General features: G+C 43.2%; 1 protein-coding gene across 1 annotated transcript in view; it reads left to right on the forward strand.

The window, feature by feature from the left end:
• cadps2 (Ca++-dependent secretion activator 2) overlaps positions 1 to 19,984 on the forward strand; it is a 268,321-nt gene that overhangs the window by 72,717 nt on the left and 175,620 nt on the right. Inside the window, 1 exon segment of the mRNA XM_031833159.1 lies at positions 3,959 to 4,291. Within this exon segment, the coding sequence (XP_031689019.1) occupies positions 3,959 to 4,291 (333 nt within the window).

Consider the following 19,984-nt stretch of genomic DNA (forward strand, 5'->3'; position numbering starts at 1 on the left):
TGGTGAGAAAAGCACTTTTGAAGAGCAACCAGGCATCCTCTTTTGACGAGATGAGGTCAATATCCTTCCAGGATACCCGAGCCAGGTCGATAAGAAAGGCCTGCTCGCTGAAGTGTTTTAGGGACAGTGATGTTTGACTGCAGACACATTACGGACGCAGGCAATGAGACAGTGATCGCTGAGATCCTGGTTGAAAACAGCAGAGGTGTATTTAGAGGTCAAGTTGGTCAGGATGATATTTGAGGGTGCTCATGTTTATGGATTTGGGGTTGTATCTGGTAGGTTTCTTGATAATTTTTGTGAGATTGAGGGAATCTAGTTTAGATTGTAGGATGGCCGGGGTGTTAAGCATATCCCAATTTAGGTCACCTAGCAGTACGAACTCTGACAATATATGGGGGCAATCAAATCAATGTTTATTTCTCACGTGCGTCGAATACGACAGGTGTAGTAGACCTTACAGTGAAATGCTTACTTACAGGCTCTAACCAATAGTGCGAAAAAAGGTGTGTGTGTGGTGGTGTAAGTAAAGAAATAAAACCACAGTAAAAAGACATTTGAAAATAAGAGTAGCAAGGCTATATACAGACAATGGTTAGTCAGGCTTATTGAGGTAGTATGTACATGTAGGTATGGTTAAAGTGATTATGCATATATGATGAACAGAGAGTAGCAGTAGCGTAGAAAGAGGGGTTGGCGGGTGGTGGGACACAATGCAGATAGCCCGGTTAGCCAATGTGCGGGAGCACTGGTTGGTCGGGCCAATTGAGGTAGTATGTACATGAATGTGACTATGCATATAAGATAAACAGAGAGTAGCAGCAGTGTAAAAGAGGGGTTGGGGGGGCACACACTGGAAATAGCCCGGGTAACCATTTGGTTACCTGTTCAGGAGTCTTATGGCTTGGGGGTAAAAACTGTTGTAGCCTTTTTGTCCTAGACTTGGCACTCCGGTACCGCTTGCCATGCGGTAGTAGAGAGAACAGTCTATGACTGGGGTCTTTGACAATTTTTAGGGCCTTCCTCTGACACCGCCTGGTGTAGAGGTCCTGGATGGCAGGCAGCTTTGCCCCAGTGATGTACTGGGCCGTACACACTACCCTCTGTAGTGCCTTGTGGTCGAAGGCAGAGCAATTACCGTACCAGACAGTGATGCAACCGGTCAGGATGCTCTCGATGTTGCAGCTGTAGAACCTTTTGAGGATCTCAGGATGCATCTCAGGACCCCTTTTTAGTTTCCTGAGGGGGAATAGGCTTTGTCGTGCCCTCTTCACGACTGTCTTTGTGTGTTGGGACCATTCTAGTTTGTTGTTGATGTGGATACCAAGGAATATGAAGCTCTCAACCTGCTTCACTACAGCCCCGTCGATGAGAATGGGGACGTACTCATTGCTCCTTTTCCTGTAGTCCACAATCATCTCCTTAGTCTTGGTTACGTTGAGGGATAGGTTGTTATTCTGCCATCACCCGGCCAGGTTTTTGACCTCCTCCCTATAGGCTGTCTCGTCATTGTCGGTAATCAGGCCTACCACTGTTGGGTCGTCTGCAAACCTAATGATGGTGTTGGAGTCGTGCCTGGCCATGCAGTCACGGGTGAACAGGGAGTACGGGAGGGGACTGAGCATGCACCCCTGGGGAACTCCAGTGTTGAGGATCAGTGTGGCAGATGTGTTGCTCCTACCTTCACCACCTGGGGGCGGCCCGTCAGGAAGTCCAGGATCCAGTTGCAGAGGGAGGTGTTTAGTGCCAGGTTCCTTAGCTTAGTGATGAGCTTTGAGAGTACTATGGTGTTGAACGCTGAGTTGTAGTCAATGAACAGCATTCTGACATAGGTGTTCCTTTTGTCCAGGTGGCAAAGGGCAAGGAAGCAGGAATCAGGAGGATAGAGTTGTGGTCGGATTTACCAAATGGAGGGCGAGTGAGAGCTTTTGTTCGCATCTCTGTGTGTGGAGTACAGGTGATCTATGATTTTTTTTTTCCCACCCTGGTTGCACATTTAACATGTTGATAGAGATTTGGTAGAACTGATTTAAATTTCCCTGCATAAAAGTCTCCGGCCATTAGGCGCGCCGCCTCTGGGTGAGTGGTTTCCTGTTTGCTTATTTCCTCATACAGCTGACTGAGTGCAGTCTTAGTGCCAGCATCTGTCTGTGGTGGTAAATAAACAGCCACAAAAAGTATAGCTGAAGATACTCTAGGCAAGTAGTGTGGCCTGGAATTTATCACAATATACTCTACTTCAGGCGAGCAACATCTAGAGACTTCCTTAGATTTCTTGCACCAGCTGTTGTTTACAAATATACACAGACCGCCCCCCTATTCTTACTGGAGTTTACTGTTTTATCCTGCCGGTGCAGCGTATATTCCGCTAGCTGAATATCCATGTCGTCATTCAGCCACAATTCCGTGAAACATAGGTTATTACAGTTTTTGATGTCCCGTTGGTAGGATATTCGTGAACGTACCTCGTCTAGTTTATTATTTATTTAATCTTTGTCTAATCCGAGGTGAGTGATCGCTGTCCTGATGTCCAGAAGCTCTTTTCTGCCGTAAGATACGGTGACAGAAACATTATTTACAAAATAATTGACACATATCGTGAAAAAAAACACACAATAGCACAATTGGTTAGGAGACCGTAACACATCGGCCATCTCCTCCGGCGCCATCTTCCTTGACAATCAGTTCACATACGGTGTCCAGGGCACAGCTGGGAGTTGAGGGGGGTCTATAACAAGCGGCAACAGTGAGGGACTTTTTTCTGGAGAGATGCATCTTTAAAAGTGGAAGCTCGAACTGTTTTGGCATAGACCTGGATAGTATGACAGAACTCTGCAGGCTCTCTATACAGTAGATTGCAATTCCGCCCCCTTTAGCAGTTCTGTCTTGATGGAACATTTTGTAATTGGGGATGGAAATTTCAGAATTTTTTTTGGCCTTCCTAAGTCGGGATTCAGACACGGCTAGGACATCAGGGTTGGCAGAGTGTGCTAAAGCAGTGAATAAAGTAAACTTAGGGAGGAGGCTTCTGATGTTAACATGCATGAACCCAAGGCTTTTACTAAATGAGAGCACTTGGGGACACACAGGGCCTGGGTTATATCACTCACACACCATGTGAAGAGTCAGGAGCTTCTCTGAAGCAGGAGAGGCCAGTATAACCCGCCTTGGCAGCAGCTAATGGGGTTCCATGATAAATACAAATACAGATTACCCTCCCCTAATGGCTACATCCAGACGAGACCCTTGAGTGAGCCTTAAAACATGAACTTCATGTGAACTTCATCCTCCCCTCCCAGGCGTCATGACTACCAGCAGACAGAATCCGAGTGAGTCGGCAGGTAAAGCCCTGAGGAAGAAAAATCTTCTGCCTGCCCTGAGCTGGACATAAAACCTGCCTGTTTAATACCACTGGAGCCTATGTAAGGAGATTACCCTGAGCTAAATCAACCTACACTGTTTTATTGTTTCATTTCTTGATCTACTTGTGTTCCATATTAAGTGTTTTTTGTAATATATATCAACATGTATTATTTTCATGTTTGTATCTCATGTACATAGTGGGATGTAAGAAAATACTGTTTCTCAGAAATGCAACACGGAAAGGGGGATACCTAGTCAGTTGTAGAACTGAATGGATTTAACTGAAATGTCTTCCGCATTTAACCCAACCCCTCTGAATCAGAGAGGTGCTGAGATCCACGTCTTAGGCGCCCGGGGAACAGTGGAGGTCACACGCTGGTGTCATGCACCATTGGAGTAATGGCCATTGGTAAGGTTATAAGGGACTATAACAAAGTGCAACAATGGCAACAAATTTGCCTAAATTTGCCTATATATTGATATGCTGTGCTGACTCTGCTGTTTTCAGCCTGTATACGGGTACCAGTGTAAAGCAGCGCTACATTAGTCTAGCTTACTTCTGGATCCTTACACTCCCTGGTTTCCTCCTGTACAGGGTTTTCTGAACAGTGAGCGGGTGTCCAGGATGGTGCAGAGTGGCGGCTGCTCGGCCTGCGACTTCCGTGACGTCTTCAAGAAGAACATTGAGCGCCGGGTGCGCAGCTTGCCCGAGATCGATGGCCTGAGCAAAGAGACAGTGCTGAGCTCCTGGATTGCCAAGTATGACGCCATCTACAGGGGGGATGAGGACCTGCGGCGCCAGCCCCAGAGGATGCACCTCAGTGCCGTGTCCGAGTTGATACTCAGTAAGGAGCAGCTGTATGAGATGTTCCAGCTGATTTTGGGCATCAAGAAGTTTGAGCACCAGCTGCTGTACAACGCCTGTCAGGTGAGACTTGGATCACATACACGTACATACAAACATGCGCCCACACACTTTTTGCCCTCTACATAACATTTAATTGTTATCAATTTCTAGATTGTTTGAAGTGCTCCCTAGGTAACCACAAAACTGTTCATGTTCGGATACATTGTATAATCAAGATGCAATATGCCCAATGTGGTATACTAGTGGGGATATTAGAACAGAAACCGTGAGTCTAATGTCCTTTCCTTGATCACTTTCCTTAACTCAGGTGGCTCCAGCTAATCACAGATCTCTTTGAATGCGTATCTTAAAGGTCATTGGCGGATGAGACTTTTTAATCAGCGTGCTCTCCCTCACCATGGCCTTGTCAACTAAGGCAAGGGTGTCCTCCCTCCCCTTCACCTTTTTCCTGGGGGTCTTCCATGGCACCAATTAGTAGTTAAGCGGTGGCTGTAACTAGTAAGCGTATGTTGGTGTGATCAGTGGTTACTGTCCTCTGTAAACCATTTAGGGTTATTCATCTGAAGGCGTATTTTGAAATAAATGCCATTGTTACTCGTACTGGGAGTAGAGCAGCTTCTTTTGACTTGAAAATGGGAGACTAATCACAGGAACCATTAAATGACTTCAATCCCACTTCCTAGCTTGTTGATGAATAGAACATTTGTCCTCAGAATTATTGCAAAAAAAATTTGTGCTAATGTGTTGTTCATTATTACATTGCCACCCATTAAGATAATGTGCTGTGTGAAGAACTCAATTAGACCTGATTCCTCCCGTAAATCTGATTAAGGCCTGTTCTTGTCAGTCCTAATGTCTATAGAAGCTAATGGTGTTCCCACAATAATGAGACCTGCAGACAACAGACAATTGGCTCATCTCCATAGCAACCTTCTGGCCCATTGTTCCTTTTATGCTATTCACCAATGCCATTTTTGCTGGTCACTTAGCAGATAACACAGTGCTTGTTAGAGCAGGTCTTGGATCAGTTTTATCGTCCATTAATGGTTTGTAGATGGAGAGGAGATGATCCTTGAACTATGTATTGGGGTATCCTTCTTAGCACAATCTCATGGCTGATGGACTCTTGACCCCTGTGGTTGTGCACCTTGGCCTTGCCTGTATAAAAGACAGTACTCTGAGTGAGTGAGCGAGCGAGATGTTAAACATCCTCTTTCAGGAAAGACATATCTAAAGCTGAAATCTGTTTCTCATATATATGAGAGAGGTTTATGGATGCCTCTCGCTGGATCCATGCTCTGCATGAAGACCCATTGATTAGGCTCTCCCAGCTATTGATCTGGCAACCCTGCATCAATGTGTTGAACTGAGGCCTTTAATGTGTTTGCAATGGGCAGAGATCGGTCTGGGTGACCATAATCTGATTTGGTGAGGATGTGAGGGAATGTTTGTACATTCTATTATATGTTTGATTTGTTTGACTGCCTTTAAGTTTTCCCCTTTCTCTCTCTCAATTAAATTCAAGAGCTTTATTGGCATGGGAAACATACGTTAATATTGCCAAAGCAAGTGAAGTAGACAAAAGTGAAATAAACTATAAAAATTAACAGCAAACATTGCACTCACAGAAGTTCCAAAAGAATAGACATTTTCAAATGTCACGTCGCTCTCTTCCTCTCATATGCTTTCCTTCCCTCTATATTCACACATTCATGAGACATTTGTTTAATATGCAATTCTATATTTGGAGTGTTTCGCACAAGCTGTATGAAGACTGAAATACCTTTTTAGTATCTATGAGGTACCTCTGGCACCTCTGGCATGTCTCAGCAATGATCTAGAGCCACACAGGGATCTCAATAAAGAAGCTAAAATATTTGACATAAACCAAATATGTATTGAGGGATAGTGAAAAGCACAGTGGAGTAAAAGAAAGACAAGGAGAAAGAGAGGAGGATGTAGAAACAGAGGGATGAGATTGCTCAGGTGTGCAGGTGGAGGACTGCAGTTGCTTTGAGAGGGTGGCAACCCCCTGGTGAAGAGCGACAGTGTGTGTGTGTGTGAGTAGATAGTTTGACATTTCTCCCCTCCATCTCTAATGATCACATCCTGGCGTTGGGCCGTAAGGGCCACCCCTGTCGTCTCTCGTTAGTGCTCGGAGCGAACAGGTGAGGGGGAGGCGAGGGAGCAGGTGAGCCGGCAGGAAAGGCTAATAAATTAACACACGGCGCACAGCACTGGCTCGCCTAAGCAGCCGACCCTCGTCAGCTCTCATATTGAGCTTTCTCTTTCGCACTCTTTCTGTTATCTTCATCCCTTCTTCTATCCTAATTCTGTCTTGGTGTCTCTGCATCTTTCTCTCTTTTTAGATATCCTTCTTTCTTCCTCACCCTCTTATTCTCTCACTCCTTTTCCCTCTCATTCTGCTTCTAATCTTCTCTCTCCCCCTCTGCCTCTCAGGCACCAGGAAGCTGCCCAGACAGACATGCAGCCAGCCAATGTAATCAAACCCAGTGTAATCACCCAAGACTTTTTCCATCAAAGCCCTCGGCGTGCCCGCCTATTCCTCTAGTCTACCATTTGACTTCAGAAAGTACCATCAGAGACAGGATTGGTATCCTCTGCCAAAGTGTTAATGGAATAACATTTAAAGGTGGGACTTTGAGACCGTTCTCGGAAAGATGTGTCGACTTCAAACCTGTCATTGATGGCTTTGATTAGTAGCTTCATATGCCTTGTTGTCATAGAAATGATTAGAATGGCTGTGTGAGAGAGAAAAGTCAGGTTAGCACTGCAAGAAGTGTAAATGAAGAGACAAAGGTGGGAATGTGTGTGTACGTGTGAATGCATATGTATTTTTCTATCCTTCTAAGGTCAGTTGTGTGCATGAAACTATGGGTTGATAACAACCACATGATGAATCTGTAACTAGTTTTCAAGCAAGTGTTTCTATCAAGCTATCAGGGTGAAAATTGGCACAGCTCAGTTCGGACCCATTACAATGCCCCATTACAGTGAAAGTCTACACACCCCTTGCACAGTTGTCACATTTTCCTACCTGGATTAAACATTTAAGTGAAAAAAGTATAATTTTATATAATTTTGAATATGATTCTACTAACTCTTAGGACAACATATCCATTGTTTTTGTCAAAAATGCTCAAGCTCAGTAAATTGGCCTAAGAGTTGTTAGAATCTTATTCAAAATGATTTCCAGTGAAATGGAGGTGCATAACAATGGCGACGTCCATGCACTTTACCACAAATGCCTCGTTTGCTATGTTCACCGTATTGTACATTGCTCTAACAATTGTTTTTGTATCGTCATTAGCACAGTATACATTGTCCCACTTTTACCTCCAAGATGCCAGCAAAGCACAAAAGGCAATGGTAAAGATTTATTGGCGCATTGAACCAACTCTGGATAGCGCTAAAACAATGACGTCATATCTGATTTCCGACATCTTCATGCACCTTCGCCATTGCTGCCAAAGGTGCTACCACCAAGTATTACACACAATCAAGACATCAACTTAGTTTTCTATTATTTTAAAGGTTGAATATTTATATATTTTTTTCATTGAAAATCTAGAGTAAGTCGTGTAGATCAGTAGGAAGAAAAATCCAGTCATCTGTTATTTTTTAAATAAAATTTTAAGGCAGCAAATGTGACAACTGTGCAAGGGCTGTGTAGACTTACCAGGCACTGTACTGTATAAAAATAAATGATTTCACCTTTATTTAACCAGGTTGGCCAGTTGAGAACAAGCTCTCATTTTTTTGGTACTGTATATGCAACTGACATGTTAATTTTATCATGGTAACATGAACTCCAAGAAGTGCCCAACAGAGGATAACGTTGTTTCTACGCATTCTTTTGTCAGTGTTTGCTTGCAGCTGCAGAATTCCAGTGCATCTACAGTAGATCCCAGTAAGGAATGGATCTTTTAAGTCTGTCAATGAGGTTCTGTCAGATAGGAGCGCTGACAGAAATCCAAAAACCAAACAGACAAGTGGAACTCTCCAAGCTGATAAGACAATGGGGGAGAACAGTAAAGGGGGTGATAAGCCTCTAAATTTAACCCAGATTTAAAATGGATACAAAACCACTTAAAAGTCAGCCCTAGGTGGTTTTGTAAAGAAAGGCAGAAACGGAGAGGGAACGTGTTGGCACGGCAACACCTTTAATCACATTAGGCCCTACACCTACATTTTAGAGGAAGTGTGACCTCGCAAGGGACAAACATAACATTGTTAAACCTCAAACCCAATTTTGTAAATGGAACCTGTTGTTTATTGACTTACTGGTCATGAACTCAGGAGCCACGTGTGAATGGCGCATACAACACTACAGTGAAAATGTTATTAAATCAATAACCAACTTTAAGTCATCTTTTCCATAGCTATTTCTTGAAGCCCAGAGGCTTCATTTACCAAGATAGAATCAACCTGTGTTGTGCCTCAATGCCTGTCCTTCTGTCTGTTTTATTTAGTCAACCGTCTCCACCAGTAATAAGTCACGTGGTTTATGCATGCAGCCGAATGGCAATGACTGCTTTAAATCTTCCCTTTGTCTGATGTTGGTTGGAATTGACCGATGCCAGCTGCAACATGTAACAGGATTAACAATAAATGTATTGGAAGAGCAAGTTTTTCATACTGAAGGTTAATGACCATAAATCCTTCTCATTTGTATGACTTATAGGATATTTTGGATGTTTTGTGTCAAGACTAGTCGTAAGTAAATATTATATATGGCTGAGTTTGACATTTGAAGCTACTAAATAGAGAATCCCTTTCAGATTAATTAGCAAAATTCCTTTCATTAGTTACAAAACAATATGACTGGTTCAGTTTTCAAAATGAAGATGTATTTGTTGTCAGTGCACATGACAAGTTATAATGACGCTTACATTTCCTAAATGCAAATGCAATTCCTTTACTAATTATCCATACATGATTAATGAGAGCTGTTGATTATCTGTCTTATATTGTATGTGTTATTACATATCAAGGTGTGGATGTAGATGTGCAGTTGAAGTCGAAGTTTACATACACCTTAGCCAAATACATTTAAACTCAGTTTTTCACAATTCCTAGTTAAAGTTCCCTGTCCTAGGTCAGTTAGGATCACCACTTCATTTTAAGAATGTGAAATAATAGTAGAGTGATTTATTTAAGCTTTTATTTCTTTCATCACATTCCCAGTAGGTCAGAAGTTTACATACACTCAATTAGCATTTGGTAGCATTGCCTTAATTGTTTAACTTGGGTCAAACATTTCGGGTAGACTTCCACAGGCTTCCCACAATAAGTTGGGTGAATTTTGGCCCATTCCTCCAGACAGAGCTGGTGTAACTGAGTCAGGTTTGTAGGCCTCCTTGCTTGCACACACTTTCAGTTCTACCCACAAATCTTCTATGGGATTGAGGTCAGGGCTTTGTGATGGCCACTCCAATACCTTGACTTTGTTTTCCTTAAGCCATTTTTCCACAACTTTGGAAGTATGCTTGGGGTCATTGTCCATTTGGAAGATCCATTTGTGACCCAAGCTTTAACTTCCTGACTGTCTTGAGATGTTGCTTCAATATATCCACATGATTTTCCTGCCTCATGATGCCATCTATTTTGTGAAGTGCACCAGTCCCTCCTGCAGCAAAGCACCCCCACAACATGATGCTGCCACCCCTGTGCTTCACGGTTGGGATGGTGTTCTTCGGCTTGCAAGCTTTCCCCCTATTTCCTCCAAACATAACGATGGTCATTATGGCCAAACAGTTCTATTTTTGTTTCGTCAGACCAGAGGACATTTCTCCAAAAAGTACAATATTTGTCCCCATGTGCAGTTGCAAACCGTAGTCTGGCTTTGGCGGATTTGGAGCAGTGGCATCTTCCTTGCTGAGCCATTACATAATTTTCCTTGCTAAGCCATTACATAATTTTCCTTGCTAAGCCATGACATCATTTTCTGGAATTTTCCATGCTGTTTAAAGGCACAGTCAACTTAGTGTATGTAAACTTCTGACCCACTGATACAGTGAATTATAAATGCAATAATCTGAATTATCTGAATTATAATCTGAATTATAAATGCAATAATCTGTCTGTAAACCATTGTTGGAAAAGTTACTTGTGTCATGCACAAAGTAGAAATCCTAACCGACTTGCCAAAACTATAGTTTGTTAACATGACATTTTTGGAGTGGTTGAAAAACAAGTTTTAATGACTCAACTGTAATTATTACCTCAACTGTATTTATTACAAATCATTTCAACAAATGGCTAGTACAAGCTAATATGTAGTCCTTAGATTATGGTATGTCTGTTTATTTAACCTTTTATTTAACTAGGCTAGTCAGTTAAGAACAAATTCTTATTTACAATGACGGCCTACCGGGGAACAGTGGGTTAACTGCCTTGCTCAGTGGCAGAAGGACAGATTTGTACTTTGTCAGCTCAGGGATTTGATCCAGCAACCTTTCGGTTGCTGCCCCTTACATGGCCCCACACGTACCTCTAGGGGTACCCTCCCCCACTGCTCAACTGACACAGTGGCGCACAGAACGCAAAAATATTCTTAGAAATATTTAACCTCCACACATTAACAAGTCCAATAGCTCAAATGAAAGATAAACACCTTGTTCATCTAGCCACCAAGTCAGATTTCTAAAATGTTTTACGGCGAAAACATAGCACATATTTATGTCAAACCACCACCAAAGATAGGCTAATTTACATAGCCATTTTGTAGAACAATAGATGCAATCACAAAAGCAGGATTAAAAGAAAAATAATTCACTAACCTTTTGAAAATCTTCATCAGATGACAGGAATAGGACATGTTATACAGTACATTTATGTTTTTTTCAATAATATGCAAATTATATCCATAAATCACGGTTTACATTGAAGGTCATGGTCAAAAAATGCTACAACAATGCCCGGAGAAATTATGATAACTCTGCCAGATAACAGAAATACACATCATAAAGGTTGACTAAATATACATGTTCTACATATAGTTAGAAAGATACACTTCTTCTTAATAAAACAGCTGTGTTACATTTATTTTTAACGTTACAGAATTCGTTCACTTGTCAATAATATGAGACGGCGCTCATAGATTAGCAATATGGCTTCGCTATTTCGGAGTCCACAGAAACACATAATAACCACATAAATATTCCCTTACCTTAGCCGTTGTTCGATCAGAAGTCGTGGAAGAAGTCATACTTACAAAAACCAGCGTTTGCCTTTCAAATGTGTGTCTTTGGGTTATCAAACGAGACTAATTTCGGCTGAAAAGCACTCAAAAATCTATGGGTTGCGCATCGAAACTTCAAAATTACATATATGTCGACTAAACTGGTCAAACTAAGTTCAGATTCGAGCTAAAACATGTTTTAATCATATATAAAAGATATAAGCTCGAAAGGAGAAGCCTACGTCGTTTGGTGGATCTTGGAACAAAGAGAGATTGCAGACGCGCGCACGTATTATTGCGTGACCGGAGGGTTTCGCCCCGCCAAAGGGTGAGGGAGCGCGCAATCTTCACAATGCGCCCCATTGAAAGAGGACATCGTGCTGAAGAGATAGAAACTGTTTCCAGATCTGTAGCTGGTTGGGAAGGGTGGGGGCGATGACGTCAAAGTTGGGCCAACTTTTCTGATGACAGAAAGAGTTTGGAAGAATGGATGCCCTGTGAGTTCTGCTTTACATAGAGACATAATTTGAACGGTTTTAGAAGCTTTAGAGTGTTTTCTATTCAATAATATTTATTATATGCATATATAAGCAATTTTTTACAGATTTTTTGTCAGTTTACTATGGGCACGCATTTCTCCAACGGGGGCAGTATTCTGCCATAGCCTTAACAGGTTTTAACCTGGGTTAAAATTATACCGTTGAAGTTTAATATCTCTTATCTAATAAACAAAATCAGCTAAATGTGATGGATTATACTAGGCCTCTCTGTCCACAGATGCGTTTGCTTTTCAAAGAGGACCTGATTGGGTAGCAACTATAGCTGGCCTAGCTCCAGTTTTGTGAGCATAGTTCACCAGTCACATGCATCATTAAAGTAACATCAGGGATTCAAAATCTGCGTTTACACAGGCAGCCCAGTTCTGATCTTTTGCCCAATTATTGGTCTTGACCAATCAGATCAGATCTTTTGCCAATAATTGGACAAAATATCAGAATTGGGCTCCTTGTGTAAACACAGCCAAAGAGGGGGTACGCCTACCAATGCAAATCTCTAAATGACCAGACACCATAACAGCCTAATTAAGTTGAAGTTTTACTAGTTGTATGTACAGGATACACACCAAGGATTATCAACTAAATTCAGCCGCAGGCCGATATGTTTTCTTGAGTGGGTGGTCGGGGGGGCGGAACATAAGCACAATGAATTTGTAGACTGCAAATTGATCGCAAAAATCCCAAACAGAATATTTGACTAAAACATAATTTCAAACCATGCTTACATTTGTATATGAGCACGTGTCGCTCTTATGCGTGGGAGTTCTTGGGAACAGATTTCCAAAATTAAAAATCATTTGGAGTTGATTTTTCTGGTGTTTTTACAGTCTTACACTGAATGTGTAACCATAAAACATTAAAATTATTTGCTCAACAAAAAAAGTGTTGGGGAACCTTGGTATACACCGTCCAACGAAATGCTTACATGCATTGTCGAGAAGGAACCTGCAACAACAATAAGAAATAAGAATATGAACATGAAGTAAATGGCTCAGTATAAGTATAATATGGGTAGGTGACTTTTGTGACGCCCACGTGCTGCGACAGCCGTCGCATTAGGACTTCGGGTGGTCAAGCTTTGGAGTTATTCCATATTGTTCAGCCCACACACTGTGCAAAGAGGTTGTTTGTCAATTCCAATCAAATAAAATATTGGTCACATACACATATTTAGCAGATGTTAATGGGGGTGTAGCGAAATGTTTGTGTTCCTAGATCCAACAGTCCAGTAATATCTTACAATTCACAACAATGCACACAGGTCTAAAATAATGGAATTAAGAAAGATATAACTATTAGGATGCGCAATGTAGGAGTCCGGAGTATAACTACATATATAGTGGGGCAAAAAAGTATTTAGTCAGCCACCAATTGTGCATGTTCTCCCACTTAAAAAGATGAGAGGCCTGTAATTTTCATCATAGGTACACTTCAACTATGACAGACAAAATGAATTTATTTGCAAATTATGGTGGAAAATAAGTATTTGGTCACCTACAAACAAGCAAGATTTCTGGCTCTCACAGACCTGTAACTTCTTCTTTAAGAGGCTCCTCTGTCCTCCACTCGTTACCTGTATTAATGGCACCTGTTTGAACTTGCTATCAGTCTAAAAAGACACCTGTCCACAACCTCAGTCACACTCCAAACTCTAATATGGCCAAGACCAAAGAGTTGTCAAAGAACACCAGAAACAAAATTGTAGACCTGCACATGTGTGTACACACACACACACACACGTGTGTGCGTACACACATAGTACCCTGGGTCTCGACCCCGCCCTGTGCAACTGGGTACTGGACTTCCTGACGGGCCGCCCCCAGGTGGTGAGGGTAGGCAACAACATCTCCTCCCCGCTGATCCTCAACACTGGGGCCCCACAAGGGTGCGTTCTGAGCCCTCTCCTGTACTCCCTGTTCACCCACGACTGCGTGGCCACGCACGCCTCCAACTCGATCATCAAGTTTGCGGACGACACAACAGTGGTAGGCTTGATTACCAACAACGACGAGACGGCCTACAGGGAGGAGGTGAGGGCCCTCGGAGTGTGGTGTCAGGAAAATAACCTCACACTCAACGTCAACAAAACTAAGGAGATGATTGTGGACTTCAGGAAACAGCAGAGGGAACACCCCCCCATCCACATCGATGGAACAGTAGTGGAGAGGGTAGCAAGTTTTAAGTTCCTCGGCATACACATCACAGACAAACTGAATTGGTCCACTCACACAGACAGCATCGTGAAGAAGGCGCAGCAGCGCCTCTTCAACCTCAGGAGGCTGAAGAAATTCGGCTTGTCACCAAAAGCACTCACAAACTTCTACAGATGCACAATCGAGAGCATCCTGGCGGGCTGTATCACCGCCTGGTATGGCAACTGCAAGGCCCTCAACCGTAAGGCTCTCCAGAGGGTAGTGAGGTCTGCACAACGCATCACCGGGGACAAACTACCTGCCCTCCAGGACACCTACACCACCCGATGCTACAGGAAGGCCATAAAGATCATCAAGGACATCAACCACCCGAGCCACTGCCTGTTCACCCCGCTGTCATCCAGAAGGCGAGGTCAGTACAGGTGCATCAAAGCTGGGACCGAGAGACTGAAAAACAGCTTCTATCTCAAGGCCATCAGACTGTTAAACAGCCACCACTAACATTGAGTGGCTACTGCCAACACACTGTCAATGCCACTGACTCTACTCCAGCCACTTTAATCATGGGAATTGATGGGAAATGATGTAAATATATCACTAGCCACTTTAAACAATGCTACCTTATATAATGTTACTTACCCTACATTATTCATCTCATATGCATACGTAGATACTGTACTCTATATCATCGACTGCATCCTTATGTAATACATGTATCACTAGCCACTTTAACTATGCCACTTGGTTTACATACTCATCTCATATGTATATACTGTACTCGATATCATCTACTGTGTCTTGCCTATGCTGCTCTGTACCATCACTCATTCATATATCCTTATGTACATATTCTTTATCCCCTTACACTGCGTATAAGACAGTAGTTTTTTTTGGAATTGTTAGTTAGATTACTTGTTCGTTATTACTGCATTGTCGGAACTAGAAGCACAAGCATTTCGCTACACTCGCATTAACATCTGCTAACCATGTGTATGTGACAAATAAATTTGATTTGATTTGACATATGTGTGTGTGTGCGTGTACACACAGTTTTCAGTCGGAAGTTCTTATACACGTGGGATGGTGTCATTAACTCGTTTTTCAACCACTCCACAAATCTTAGTTTTGGCAAATCTACTTTGTGCATGACAAGTAATTTTTCCAATAATTGTTTACAGATTTCACTGTATCACAAATCCAGTGGGTCAGAAGTTTACATACACTTTTTGTTGACTGTGCCTTTAAACAGCTTGGAACATTCCAGAAAAAGATGTCATGCCTTTAGAAGCTTCTGATAGGCTAATTGACATCATTTGAGTCAATTGGAGGTGTACCTGTGGATGTATTTTAAGGCCTACCTTCAAACTCAGTGCCTCTTAGCTTGAGATCATGGGAAAATGAAAAGAAATCAGCCAAGACCTCAGAAAAAAAGTGTAGACCTCCACAAGTCGGGTTCATCCTTGGGAGCATTTCCCAAACACTTGAAGGTACCACGTTCATCTGTACAAACAATAGTATGCAAGTATAAACACCATGGGACCACGCAGCTGTCATACCGCTCCGGAAAGGAGACTCGTTCTGCATCCTAGAGAATAACGTACTTTGGTGCGAGAAGTGCAAATCAATCCCAGGACAACAGCAAAGGACCTTGTGAAGATGCTTAGGAAACAGGTACAAAAGTATCTACAGCCACAGTAAAACGAGTCCTATATCGACAGGACGGATAGCTGATCAACCTTGCAGTGGCAGACCATGTGTAACACCTGCACAGGATCAGTACCTCCGAACATCACACCTACAGGACAGGTACAGGATGGCAACAACAACTGCCCGAGTTACACCAGGAATGTACAATCCCTCCATCAGTGCTCAGACTGTCCGCAATAGGCTGAGAGAGGCTGGACTGAGGCCTTGTAGGCCTGTTGTAAGGCAGGTTCTCACCAGACATCACCGGCAACAATGTCGCCTATGAGCACAAACCCACTGTCGCTGGACCAGACGGGACTGGAAATAAAAAGTGCTCTTCACTGAGTCGCAGTATTGTCTCACCAGGGGTGATGGTCGGATTCGCGCTTATCATTGAAGGAATGAGCGTTACACCGAGGCCTGTACTCTGGAGCAGGCTCGATTTGGAGGTGGTGTGTCCGTCATGGTCTGGGGTGGTGTTTCACAGCATCATCGGACTGAGCTTGTTGTCATTGCAGGCAATCTCAATGCTGTGCGTTACAGGGATGACATCTTCCTCCCTCATGTGGTACCCTTCCTGCAGGCTCATCCTGATATGACCCTCCAGCATGACAATGCCACCAGCCATACTGCTCGTTCGGTGTGTGATTTCCTGCAAGACAGGAAAGTCAGTGTTCTGTCATGGCCAGCGAAGAGCCCGGATCTCAATCTCATTGAGCACGTCTGGGATCTGTTGGATCGGAGGGTGAGGGCTAGGGGCATTCCCCCCCAGAAATGTCCGGGAACTTGCAGGTGACTTGGTAGAAGAGTGGGGTAACATCTCACAGCAAGAACTGGCAAATCTGGTGCAGCCCATGAGGAGGAGATGCACTGCAGTACTTAATGCAGCTGGTGGCCACACCAGATACTGACTGATACTTTTGATTTTGACCCTCCTTTTGTTCAGGGACACATTATTCCATTTCTGTTAGTCACATGTCTGTGGAATTTGTTCATTTTGTCTGTTGTTGAATCTTATGTTCATACAAATATTTACACGTTAAGTTTGCTGAAAATGCACGCAGTTGACAGTGAGAGGGCGTTTCTTTTTGTTACATTTGAAATGAGTAAAACGGTATGTAAACATATTAAAGTGACCAGTGATTCTATGTACAGCCTCTAAGGTGCAGGTGTTCAGTAACCGGGTGGTAGCCGATAGTGACCGTGACTAAGTTCAGGGCAGGGTCCTGGGTGGAGGCCGGCTAGTGATGGCTTTTTAACAGTCTGATGGCTTTGAGATAGAATCTGTTTTTCAGTCTCTCGGTCCTAGCTTTGATGCACCTGTACTGACCGCGTCTGCTGCATGATAGTGGGGTGAACAGGCCTTGGCTCAGGTGGTTGAAGTCCTTGATGATCTTTTTTGGCCTTCATGTGACATCAGATGCTGTAGGTGTCCTGGAAGGCAGGCAGTGTGCCCCTGGTGATGCTTTTGGCAGACCGCACCACCCCTGGAGAGGGTTGCGGGCGGTGCAGTTGCCATACCAAAGTTGTCAAAGGGAAAGTTTGGGTAATTATGAATTTGTGGTTTCAGTTGATTCAGGCAGTACATACAGAAACATGCTGGAACACAACATACTTTCCCATCTAATATTACTCATGAACTTTTTTTCAAATGAGATGACATTGCCTCGCCAACAGCTGGAGAATGGCTGTGTGTTTCTCTGTTTCCATCAAACACCACCTTTCCAGATTTTTCCTGAAATAAAGACATGAAACGACCGCTGGATGGCACCTTAACAAACATCACTTGTTAAGTTTGAAGCAGTTTTGCCACTCAGGGTTCAGAGTTAGACTGTCGAGAGGGAACAGCATTGCGGTGTAGGTGTGAGTGTGTGTATGTAATTACTTTGTATGTGTGTTTGAGTGGGTGTGGGAAATCCTGGCCAGTGAATACCTCAATTGCACATATTTCTGTGTGTCTGTGCCAGCCGTTCCCCATTCTCTAGAGAAAGACTCTGTTTGCCTTAGAATATCAATGAATGTGCTCTTGAGAAAGTACCTAGTGGAGAGATGTCACACTTTTCCCCCATCCCTAGCAAACATAGCTGATTTTAAACTAATTGCATTCTAAACTGAAGCTCATGACAAGTTGATTATTGAAGTCAGGTGTGTTAGCTGAGGCGGGGGACAAAAGTGTGACACCAATCAGGCCCTCAAGGACTTGAGTTGCTCGTTCCTGACCTAGTGCACCATTTTTGTCAGTCCACAAAAGGAAATCATATATCTTGCACCTTTGGCAGGGATTACCGCCTTGAGTTCTCTTGAGTATGACGCTACAAGCTTGGCACACCTGTATTTGGGGAGTTTCTCCCATTCTTCTCTGCAGATCCTCTCAAGCTCTGTCAGGTTGGATGGGGAGCATCGCTGCACAGCTATTTTCAGGTCTTTACAGAGATGTTAGATAGGGATCAATGCCAGGTTGTGGCTGTGCCACTCAAGGACATTCAGAGACTTGTCCCGAAATCACTCCGTTGTCTTGGCTGTGTGCTTACGGTTGTTGTCCTGTTGGAAGGTGAACCGTCGCCCCAGTCTGAGGGAACAGGTTTTCATCAAGTGTTCCTTACGCCTCTTGGAGGAGGGAACGCAACACCCTGCTACACTCAACTCCCCATGGAGTGAAAGAGGTATGTGACTGTTGGTGCGGGTAAGGATGATGGAGGCAGAGAAAATTATCGTTAACAGGGGATTTATTTCCTTAACATGGTAAATGGGGGGGAAAAGGGGCTGGACGGAACCAAAGTAAAAGTTAGAGACCACCCTCCTACTTACCCACTACTTACCTATTCTTAACGCTAACCAAAATACAGGGGGTGGTCCGCCGAGGTCTTATTGTGCATAGACAGAGTACATACTACGGGTATATGTATGCCCGCAGGCCTTTTGCCATACACTCCCAAGGAGCCTTCCCCTTCCCCCTGGGAACAAATGAAACAGAATAAGTCGCCAAACTCAGAACAATTTGAATAAACTAAAAACACTAGGTACTATAGCAAACACATACCTCTGCAGGACCGGCTCTAAAATACTTTACAACAAATTTACCAGACCAACAACCAATACAGCACATACAAAGAAGCTCTCTCTACTAACAAAGGAACACTGGCTTTTCAAGCTGCAGAAGGAGTCAGAAATTGCAGAAAGCTGTATCCCCTGATGAGAGGGCAGGGTCAGATCGACAATCTGCAATGTGGCCGACCAATCAGCTGCTTGGAATCCAGGAAGCCATTTCCTGAAACATATACACATACAACCCCAAAACAACACAGAAACTGGGGAACGTAACACAAGGATATCTCTACTTTGCTCCGTTCATCGTTCCTTCGATCCTGAATAGTCTCCCAGTCCCTGCCACTGAAAAACATCCCCACTACATGTTGCCAGCACCATGCTTCACTGAAGATATGGTGCCAGATTTCCTCCAGATGTGATGCTTGGCATTCAGACCAGAGTTCAATCTTGGTTTCATCAGACCAGAGAATCTTGTTTCTCATGGTCTGAGAGTGCCTTTAGGTGTCTTTTGGCAAACTCCAAGTGCGCTGTCTTGTTCCTTTTACTGAGCAGTGGCTTCTAAGTTTGGCCACTACCATAAAGGCCTGATTGGTGGAGTGCTGCAGAGATGTTTGTCCTTCTGGAAGGTTCTCCCATCTCAACAGAGGAACTCTGGAGCTCTGTCATTGGGTTCTTGGTCACCTCCCTGAACAAGATCCTTCTTCCATTCATGCACTGTCAACTGTGGGACCTTATATAGACAGGTGTGTGGCTTTCCAAATCATGTCCAATCAATTTAATTTACCACAGATGGAATCCAATCAAGTTGTAGAAACATCTCAAGGATGATCAATGGAAACAGGATGAACCTGAGCTCAATTTTGAGTCTCATATCAAAGGGTCTGAATACTTATGTAATTATGCTATTTGAGTTTTTTATTTACTAGATTCATGAGAAAATGTTTTTTATTGAATCAATTTTAGAATAAGGCTGTAACAGAAACAACATGTGGAAAAAGTCAAGGGGTCTGAATACTTTCCGAATCACTGTATATACAATAAAAAATATTACATGACATTACATTTCATAACACTTTTCACAGCACATTAAGTTTGAGCCCTCAGC

The sequence above is a fragment of the Oncorhynchus kisutch genome, linkage group LG10, assembly GCF_002021735.2.
Source record: "Oncorhynchus kisutch isolate 150728-3 linkage group LG10, Okis_V2, whole genome shotgun sequence".
Classification (NCBI taxonomy): Eukaryota; Metazoa; Chordata; class Actinopteri; order Salmoniformes; family Salmonidae; genus Oncorhynchus; species Oncorhynchus kisutch.